General features: G+C 53.9%; 2 protein-coding genes across 3 annotated transcripts in view; both read right to left on the reverse strand.

Annotated features, from left to right (window-relative positions):
• Positions 1 to 383: 383 nt before the first annotated feature.
• LOC107309763 (coiled-coil domain-containing protein 81-like) lies at positions 384 to 8,839 on the reverse strand. 2 transcript variants are annotated; one of them, XM_032442519.1, is made up of 12 exons: positions 7,154 to 8,839; positions 6,755 to 6,816; positions 6,178 to 6,334; positions 5,615 to 5,871; positions 5,119 to 5,204; positions 4,214 to 4,329; positions 3,493 to 3,610; positions 3,225 to 3,339; positions 1,937 to 2,130; positions 1,491 to 1,613; positions 1,166 to 1,286; positions 384 to 630 (listed from the first exon to the last, which is right to left on the reverse strand). In XM_032442519.1, exons 1-12 carry the CDS (start codon positions 7,215 to 7,217, stop codon positions 433 to 435), a joined length of 1,611 nt encoding a protein of 536 aa, XP_032298410.1. In that variant the 5' UTR covers positions 7,218 to 8,839; the 3' UTR covers positions 384 to 432. The 2 variants fall into 2 exon arrangements, with proteins under 2 accessions (XP_032298410.1, XP_015710296.1); XM_015854810.2 differs by having other exon boundaries at positions 1,491 to 1,616; positions 7,154 to 8,837.
• LOC116652929 overlaps positions 7,317 to 10,001 on the reverse strand; it is a 10,969-nt gene continuing 8,284 nt past the window's right edge. Inside the window, exon 8 of the mRNA XM_032442589.1 lies at positions 7,317 to 7,827. Within this exon, the coding sequence (XP_032298480.1) occupies positions 7,317 to 7,827 (511 nt within the window). The remainder of the gene's footprint in view (positions 7,828 to 10,001) is intronic.

Here is a 10,001-nt window from a genome sequence, read left to right on the forward strand (position 1 = left end):
ATCTCACCTTCTGAGCACAGACATTCCCTGCTTCAGCCATGGATCTGCCAGCAACGTCAAGGGGTAGGCAGTGGGTGGCCTTCAGCCCAGCCAAAGAAGATGGAGGCAAAGCTGTCAGCGTGCAGATGAAATAGCCACACTCGTGGCACTAGAGAAGACTCCACCTCCGAGATGGAGCAGGGACTGGGCTTCCCTCCCCGTCTCCTCACACAAGGTTCCTGCCTTGGATTTCACCACCCTCGCAGCACACCGTGGTGCCCATGCAGCTCCAGGCAGCGCTGCCAACGCAGGCCCGAGAACTCTGGGGAGGGGGGCACCTGGCTTTACAAAGCACCCGCTGTAAAGCATGTGTTTCACAGTGACCAAGGAAAGACTCGCAGTGCTTGGGTTATGGGGTTTTATTGGGTATAGGGATTTATTGGGTATTGGGTATTATTGGGTATAGGGAAAGGGTGGTATGGGAAATGGCGACTTGCTTTTAACAGTGTCACCATTAACGTCGCCAAAAGTGAACGGTGGTCCTTGTTGAGCTGTTGGGTGACACTGGCTGGATGTCTCACTCGGGAGTCTCAGAGTACTGGCAGATCTCTCGTGGTCCTCGTTGTTGTGCACAGACACTACTCTCCGGGCCTAAGGAGTTCAGTTTAAAGCTCTGTAGTTTTGTGAATGCAGAGACACGCAGCGCAACGCTGCAAGTCTCTCTGCAGTATAAGAGTGGCTCTGCTTGTGCGTGTCTAGAGAGAGCAAGCTCACGATCCCTGTCATGTAATTGCAGCTCTTTTGGCCAGTCCCAGTCTGGGGTAGCCTGCTGTGGGGCTGATTGACCAGGCCCTGAGTCAGGCTGGGGCTGAGACTTTGGCCTGAGCAAATACAGGCTGTGAGGGCGAGGTGCTCAGGGGGTCCGTATTCTGGGAGGAGGAGGGACTCCGCTTGGAGAATGGAGGGCCGCCAAACACTTGGACAACACGTCCGACCCTTCCGTCTGAAGCTGCCTGAGCTGCGCTGCGAGACTTTATCCCCAGCGCCCATCGTCCGGAAGGGGTGTCTGCGCGGAGGTCTCCAGCTCCACAGCCAGTGCTCTCCATCCCACAGGCCCAAGAGGGTCTTCCCATGGCTTGCTACGGCTAGCTATGACACGGTGCTAACGGGAGCTCACACCACTTACCCGTACTGACTTGCCCGGCCTTGGCCCCGGAGGGGGTGCAGGTTTTAATCCAGTCCCAGCCAGATGAAGGATGCTGGATTCTTTTATCGGTCGCCGACTCCACCGCACAACTGCAAGCTCGCTGTAGGCACACAGTGGGAGGGGGTGTGAGCACAGGGAGACGGCTCTCTTGCTGGGCTCCCAAGCTTGGTGCCTGCCGCAACTGCAGGAGGCAGCTGTGCCGAGAGCCCGCTTCCAGGAAAAGCCCCTCTTTTGCCCAGCTGCTGCAGGGGTGGGGAAAAGGGCAGTGTGGGACAGCAAACTCTGCCTGTGCAGAGAGCTTTACCTCTGGAGCCGGTCCTGCAGATCCCTCTCTGCATCTCTCTGTCCCTGCTGCTCACGGGACACCTGCCTCATAATACACTGCACCACCTCCTGCAGGGTCTCATCCGTCCGTGGAGAAAGCCTCCTACTGCAGCAAGGACAAAACCTGTCTCACTCTTCTGTTGTGACACCCACGCCTCTTCCCTCACCCAGTCTACTTCACACGCAGCCCCATTTATTCCCACAGCCTCTTTGATGCAGGACGACGTCCATGCATAGGCTGCTTTGGGCTCCAGAGAGCCTCGTGGCATTGGGCCCTAACCACAACCACACCCATGGCCTCACAGGTCTCAGGGCGCTGTGTGTGGCACTGTGGCTCGGAGGCTGGAGCCCTTGATCCAAAGCACAGGTGGCTCACCACCACCCCGCTGCCCCAGGACTTGGATGGAGTTGGTGCAGCACACTTACGCTTTAGGGATAGCACTGCTGTCCCAGAAGATGCTGGGTGGCTGTTCCTCGGCCTCTTCCTGCTCCCCCATCATCCTCTCCATCAGGCTGGGGCTGGAGCTGGAACTGGAGCCGGAGCCGGAGCTGGAGCAGGATTGCTCTGATTCGCTCTCAGACGGAGAGCTGAAATGCTCTTCCTTGGGGGAAGAGGATTCCTGTACAGGAAGAGACACTCAGTCCTGTGGTGCTGCTTCCCAGCATGCAGTTCCCTGCAAGACTGTTCCAGTGGGGACTGCAGTGGGACAGGACCACAGTCAGGAGAGGGACCTCAGCACGCTCTTGGGGCAGTGTCCCAGCGTGACGAGTTTTGCTCCCAAAAGGCAGCAGTCACCCATCCAGCTGTGCTGCACCGAGAGTGCTACTCTGGCCCAGGTGCTAGAGGTACCTAACAACCTCAGCTCCCCTGGATGGGAAAGTGCTGCTGCTTTCTTGCAGTAATGCTAAGTACCTGAGCCACTGGCATCTCCACTTTTTCTGGCTCAGCCTCCGTCTCCTTCACTTCCACCTCCTGCTGCTTCGTTTGCTTTTTGCTCTCTCTCTGCAGCTTTTTTTTCTTTTGTTCCTCCTGAGCCAAGAACATCTGGACGCGTTTTGGTAATTTACGCTCCTCCTTCTTGGCCTGCTTGACCTGCTTCTCCTGCTTCCCCTTCTTCTCCTCCTGCTTCCCCTTCTTATCCTCCTTCACCTTCTTCCCCTTCTCCTCCTTCTCCTTCCCCACTTTCTTCCCCTTCTCCTTCTCCTTCTCCTTCTCCTTCTCCTTCTCCTTCTCCTTCTCCTTCTCCTTCTTCATCTTCTCCTCCTTTGCCTTTTTCATCTGTGCTTTTTTTTTCTGGAGGGCGACCTAAATGCAACAGCAAGCAGTGTTAAGTCTCTGTGGAGGCTGAGGGGTTTCCCTTCCTGCGTTCCATTCCACCCTTTGTCTTATGCCTTTCTGCTTTGCTGCCAGGCTCCTGCGGACCCAACTGAAGAGCCCCTCTGTAACAGCCAGGAAAATAAACAACCACTGGCCTAAATGCAGTCTGGCATCTGGCAGTTCCAGACAAGCCGTCAGGAACATCCCCAAGTTAGCTCTTGGGGTGGCTTTTGGGAGGCTAATGGAAGTCAACAGCTTATTCTCAAGTGTCGTCGTAACTGATCTCTCTTCACGCGAGGTGTCACGTGAACGCGCAGTAAAGAATGCTGTGAGAATCAGTGGAGCTTCTCTACAGTTCAGTAAGACAGATGCGCTGCAGCAGTCTGTGACACGTACCTTTCTTTTCTTCACCTCTACAGCAACAAAGTCCACCATCCTGGGAGTCACCAGAGGAAGGACTTTCTTTTGTTCTTCTTTTTCTGAGGATCTCGTCAGGATGGCCGGTAGATGCCTGCAAAGACACGGTGGGGAGAGTTGACAGGAGGGCAGGAGGTGCTGGGTTTGCACTGCGTGCTTGAAAGTGCTTCAGTATCTTCCTCAGCCCTTCACTCCCACAGAGGCAAGAGCATGGTATCACCCGCGTTTCTTTTGCCAGGAGTCTCACCCGGTGCGAGGCTCTTTCTCCTTGGCTTTCCGGTCTCTGCCCGGCATTACAGTCAATGCCGGCAGTTTCTCTGGAGAAAGCGCTGCTCGATGAAGGAGGTGCGTCTCGCAAAGGTCCCCTAGAAAGAGGAAAGGAGAAAATGTCAGAAAAATTGCGTTTCTGGCACGGTTTTGGTCCATCTCTTCACGGCTACGGGGCAGCGTTGTTCCCCGGGGAATGCTATTTGGATGCCTTCACCTCGTCTGTGTGCTGAAACAGGGGAGGCCCCGGCAGATGCCGGTGGTCTCAAAGAGCCGCTCTGGGGAGGGGACTCGTTTAGCACAGGAGGAGCTGGCTCTTGCATCGCTTGACGCACGTCCCAAACACAGCTTTGCTACTGAGGCATGCTCACAATAGAGGAAATTGCTTTTGAGACATCTGAGAATACAAAGGGAAGCAAGGGTAGCGGTTTCCAGGGCTGGCAGGACAGGCTGCTGAGTGGAGGCCACTGGGCAAGTGTCTTCTGATGGGGAGATCCCAGTGGCCATTTGTGAGAGAGGGCTGCCCTGAGAACTCACTCTGCTATGGATTGCTCAGGCTTTCCCATAATGGGTACAGAGAGACATCGGGAGTGTCTCGTGCTCTTCCAGGTGCTCTGTGGTAATGTCAGCCCTAATCGTCTCCAGATGAGGAGGAAAGAAAAAAAAAAGAGCCCCCTGCTGGCAGCCCACGGGTCCCTTACCTTTCCTGCCTCTGTCACCAGCTCTTGACCAGCCTTGCTCGTGTCTGGTCTTCAGGTGGTATTTCAGGTCCACCTTTGCTGTTTCAGTCCTTTGAAGAATGCTCTCGTGCGTGTACCTGAAAGAGGTAGAAGCAGGCTGAAGGAAGTGCAACACTTCCCCTTGCAGCTTGACCCAACAACGGAGCGACAGACCGCAGAGACACTGGAAGGCCAACATTTCCCAGAGCAGCTCATTCTGGAGAACCGTACAAGGATCTCCAGTGTCTGAAGGGGCAGGCGAGGCCCCGTCAGTACGTGCCAATGTTTTTTCTGTCCTTGCTGTGAGACCGGTTCTGCTCCCAGCCAATCCTCCTGGCTGCTTCAGAGGAGGAAATATTCCTTTCTCATTCAGAACGCTCATGCGGAACAGACCGGTTGCTCGCCACCCAGCTACCCAAGCAGCCCTTTCTGTTCCCTTCTTGCCCTCCAAGTTTCTTGCAGATGAATGTCTTTGCAGCGCTCGAGGCTCAACCCCATGCCCACCACCACTTTTGGATGTCACCGCGCAGCAGCTACGTTACGAGACAGCTCTGCGGAAGCCCACCACACTCGAGCTCCCGTTTGCACAAGAACCTGTTCCTCCTCTAGCCCTTGGGTCCCAAGCGATACACACTCTCATTTGCAGGACGGAAGAGGCACTGGGAAAACTGGACGGAAGACTGGCCTAAATGCCCCCCAGTTTCGACACTGGCACGGATGTGAAACGTGATTTGCTTCCCCAAATGCAATCCAACTGAACTAGGGCAAGCAGGGAGTTCCCTGTGAACCAGGCCCCTGAACACTGAAAAGTACCGTAGCGAGTACCGTCGGCAGCTGAAAAGCAGCTGTCTTGCTCATGCACTGGCGGCAGGAGCAAGCATACTCACATTGGGAAGACAATAACACGTCCGGAAGATGTCTGGGAAGCTGCACAGGCATTGCGCGAGATGACTGATTTGCTCATTTCTGGCATCTGCAATCAGAATGGAGACAGATGATGGGAGATGGGGACACTGGGAATGGCTGGCAGCTCCAGTCTTCTTAGCCCAACACAACGAGAGCTGCCAAAGGGAAGGGTTTGGGCCTCAGCAAGCCTTGCTCTCTGCCTGTGCCTCTGCTCCATGCTCTGAGTAGCGGCTGAGCAGTGATGCCCATCGTTACTCTGGTCGCCTGACAAAAAGCAAGGCCTTTTGAAGGAGCATATCCTGGCGCAGAGCTGAGCCGCCTCATGTAAGGGAAGAGCTCTACAGAGCCTGCTTTCCTGCAGACCACCAGGAGCCTGGGTGGCTGAAGAAGCATGGCAGGTCAAGAGAAAGCAGTCCCCTAGCCCCAGAAGGCATTTCAGAAGAATCTCAGGTAGTGCTGCCAAAACACAAAGCCTACCCCAAGAAGAGCCTGCAAATTGTCAGCAGTCCCGTTGAGTTTCCCCAGGAAGTCCTCGTAGAATTTCATTTGGACCCATCTTCCTTCAATCAGCAGCATGCCAACGTCCCTCCAAACGAAGGCAACGTTCTGCCTCTTCCCTATGCAGGCGCTGAAAAGGCACAAGGTCCTTTCCACGCAAAGCTGAGCCTCGTATTCAGAGATGCCGTTTTCTGAGGCAATCTCATCATACGGAAGCTCATAATACGGGTCGGGTTCTGGAGAAACAAGAGGAGGGGGAATGTGAGCACTTGGAGAGCCACTGAGCGCGCTACAGTCAAAAGTCAGCAGCTTCCAGGCCCTCAGGCAATACGCTACTATTGAGATTATGAGGCGGAACTGTTGGTACGTCTCTGACGAGACGCTGAGACACGGCGCCAATGAGACTGGAATGAAAGCTGTTGTTGAAGCAGGTGAAAGAGAGCGCGCTGTTACTCTGTACTGCCATCTACGATGGTAATCTGGCACACTTTCCCCACCCTGGTGCCAGGGCGAGCACCTCTGTCAGACTCCTCTCTTCCTACCTGCATCATCGATGAAGTCGTACTGGAGGTCGTTGTCTTGCGCAAGAGCCTTTGCCAGAAGAAATACGGGTCTGTGAACAGCAACCGTATTATTCTGCTGGCTGGCTACGAGCTCTCTGACAACTGTGAAAGTCCCCAGTCCAGGAATGCTCACAGCCTGAACGAGAAGAAAGGGCGGATCAGAAGCAGTTCTGAAGGGAATGACGGAAGGCTATTTCCCTCTCGCCCCTCGCCCTGTGAAGAACCAGAGAGCGCAGTCCTTTGGCTCATACAGACGCCAGCGGGGTTCCCAAACTTGCAGTCACCCCCAAGGGATCCGCTTTGGTCATTCAACTCTGCCAGCAGAGGACTCGGAAGGCCCAGAAAATGTCCATCCCTCTTTCCATCGTGAGGCCCAGGCCTGGCATTTCCAAACTGACGCTGGAGCTAGCCTGTGGCCCATTTTGCGTCGCAATGTCCTTCTGGGGCGTGCTTCCTGCTTCCACGGAGGGGAAGAATATCTGCGCGCTGTGGCAGATGGGCTCTCGGGGCTAAAACAACCATGAGAGGGAGGAAAGGAGAAGGAGGCAAGTCCCACCTGGTAGAGAGCCAGCTGTTCACCAAGATAATAGGATGCGCTGGACCAAATCCGGGCGAGCTCTGGAAAACAAAAGGAAGGACATGTCATGCTCCCAGGCGGCCACCTCAAAAGAGTTCAGCAACGGAATTCCTGTCAAAGGAATGACGACAAGCAACTCATTTCCACCGGCGACTTCTGCCTGGAGATCCCTGCAAAGGCAAGGGCCACGTCGGCAACACAACCCAGGAGTCACGCCTGCCCAAGTGCTCCTTCGGCCCCTTGCGTGCTGAGGCAGCTGCCTTCTTGCAGCAACCTTCCCTGCTCAGCCATCCCCACCTTCCGCCATCAGGGCTTCCACACCTCTCTGTTTTCAGAGATGTCATTGGGCCTGACAACACACGTGAAATCGGGCCTTACCAGACTCTCTGAGCTTCTCAGTAGTTGGAGGCGAGCGAGGTCTCGAGAAGAGGGAGTTTGCCATCTTACTTCCCCCAATTGCTGCAGCAGTTGGTCAGTCTTCCGGCACAGCAGCCCTCCTCCTCAGCCCTTCACACCTGCCTCTAGTTCTGCTTCTCTCTGCCTACTCCACCTCACGGCACAGCAGCTCGTCCAGAGCACAGCAGCGGCGAGATGAGCTCCTCGGCAAGCGCCTAGAGTCTCGTCGGCCTCTCTGCGAGATGTGGGGAGGACGCGTGCGGTCGGCGAGCTTAAAGGGGGCGGTCACCGCCGTGACGCGGGGCTGTGCCATTATGACCCCCGACCGCGTCACAGAGGGGTTGCACACGCCGTCAGCGGGGCCTGTCAGAGCGGGCTCTGGGCAGGGACGCCCTTTGGGAGCGGGCCTCGCGGAGCTGCGTCCCCACCAACAGGGGCTTTGCCTGGCCTCGTCGGTCGCTCTGCCCCCGTCACGTCCTCGTACGGAAACACTGGGCTGTAACTGCTGGCGCCTCCAGGCCACCGTCGTGTGACTCCTCCCGCCTCTGCCTCTTACCTGGACGTGGCAGGGTTGGGGCAGCAGGCCGGCCCCGGTGGCGGCCTGTGGGAGCGGAGCCCTGCGGCTTCCCCGTGTCGGATCAAAGCCGGCTCTGGCGCTGAGTGTGGTCACGGCAGAGGGTTGTGTGCTTTGTGATCCGTGGGCTAAACGCAGACCTGCGAAGAGCCAAGGCTACACAGCCTTGCTTTCCCTTTGCTAAGGGAGTTGGTGGCTGGGTTTCAAGGTTGCTGAAAAAAACGCTTAATTAAAAGTATAAAAACTAAAATGATCCTAGTGGACTGTAGCCATCAGCTTCATTACAGATTCTGTGCGTGGCCCACGAGAGTTCCTCTTCCTTCGTTCAGGGCAGCCCAGGCAGGCCAGAAGGTTGGATGGTAACGCAGCATGCGTTATAGTAGCCTTTGGTTGCTTGCGTTAGTCATTCAAAGACCCAGGCTTTCATAATTGCAGCATTTATTTTTACAAAAGCTGAAGTGGTGAAGGGTGTTGCCGTTCTTTTTAAACACACAAGGACCAGTGACAAGGAACGCGTCTTGAAATACAGGCAATGCATTAATTTCACGTCCAGCATCAAAAGGAGAGTGGCTTCACACGTGGCCCTATTTGGGGCTACAGCCTCTTTGATGCAGGACCATGCGTAGGCTGCTTTGGGCTCCAGAGAGTCATTGGGCGAGATGAGTGATTTGGCCATTTCTGGCATCTGCAATCAGAATGGAGACCGATGAAGGGAATAGCTCTACAGGGGCGGCTTTCCTCTTCACTTCCACACCTCTTGCTGCTGCTTTTGGTTTGCTTCTTGCTCTATCTCTGGCACTTTTTCTTCCTCTTGTCTCCTCAGCCCAGAACATCTGGACGCGTTTTGGTTATTTAGGTAATTTACGCTCCCACCTTCTTGGCCTGCTTTTCTCCTTCTCCTTCTTCATCATCACCTTCTTCGCCTTTCGGACTAGGCGAATACTATCTTCACCACGTTTTTATTTATAGCTCATATACTTTACTACTTTTACGTAATGGTGGTGCTACCTTGCTATTGATAAATATACATCCTGTTTTCCACCGCTCCTTCACTAGCAATAACCATGTTTCTATTCCCTTACTTCGAATAAAATCCGCGATTTCTTGTAAGCACAGGAGAAAAACCCCTCCATTCCGGGCTGTCCGCTGCCGCGCTGCACTCTGGGAAGCCCGTATGCAAATCTAGGGCTGCCTTCCCGCGCTCTCCGCTGGCTTTTTGCTCGGGTTGGCGGCGCGGGGGGTGCAGCCGCTGACAGCGCGCAGCGCTGCTTCTGGCCGCGCCCCTTCGTTCCTCGTTACCCTTTCTCACTTGACCTTTTTTTTCGCAATATCAACTCTGGAAAATTTTAATCCAAGCAGGGCAGTTTTTCCACAAAAATGGCTTCCTGGATCATATAAATACAATGTATGAAATACTTTGAAATACTTCTTTCTTTAAATAGATTATTAGTAGCAATGCTTTGACTTTTTGTTTTGAAATAAAAGCTGCAATGCTAAGAGTACTAAGAAATGAGACAGTAGGTAACCTTCATGGTTGAATGTATGAGGCTAAGTGTGTCAGTAACTAAGGTGAATGCAAGAAAAAGATTTATTGTCAATAACAAAAATAAAATAATGGGTATGTTGTTTGTGCTGAGAGATCCCCATTCAGCCACAGTAGCCAGTGGTTCCTAAAATGGGGGTGAGGGTCTTTAAAATGGGGAGGGGTCTTAAATGGGGGTGAGGGTCCATAAACAAGAATGGGGGGTTAAATGGGGGGACCCTATAATGGAGAGGATTGTTAAAATGGGGCGGGTCCATAAAATGTGGGGGGGTCCTTAAATTGGGGGGGGGGCTGTAAATGGGAGTCAATGGCCATAAAGGACCTGGAGGAGGCAGGTTGGGGAGGGTGGTCCTTAAATAAGAAGGGGGTCCTTAAATGGGGGGGCGGTCCATAAAATGGGGGGTAGTCCTTAAATTGAGGGGGAACCAATAATGGGTGGGGGGGGTTAAAACGGAGGGGCCCTTTAAAAGTGTGGTTCTGCCTCACCTCACAAAGACAATTCCATTTACTGTGACAGCAGAAATCATCAAGCAGTAAAAGCTACTACAGGCTTTACTACTCTGAATCAGCTTCCTCTGCTCTTTGGGAAGTTAAAAGACTAAGCAAGAAAGTTCACAGAACACTGCGTATCAACACAAGGGCCACAGGAAATAATCCACAGTTGACAGCTGTCTTAAAAAAAAAAAGTTTAACATTAATCTTTAATAGGGCCA

Source organism: Coturnix japonica, chromosome 2 (genome assembly GCF_001577835.2).
Source record: "Coturnix japonica isolate 7356 chromosome 2, Coturnix japonica 2.1, whole genome shotgun sequence".
Classification (NCBI taxonomy): Eukaryota; Metazoa; Chordata; class Aves; order Galliformes; family Phasianidae; genus Coturnix; species Coturnix japonica.

Coding starts and splice junctions, on each gene's coding strand:
- LOC107309763 (XM_015854810.2), bottom strand. CDS start 7,217: ATGGCAAACTCCCTCTTCTCGAGACCTCGCTCGCCTCCAACTACTGAG. Junction 6,335..6,754: donor AACAGCTGGCTCTCTACCAG/GTGGGACTTGCC, acceptor CTTCTCGTTCAG/GCTGTGAGCATTCCTGGACT. Junction 5,872..6,177: donor CGACTTCATCGATGATGCAG/GTAGGAAGAGAG, acceptor TTGTTTCTCCAG/AACCCGACCCGTATTATGAG.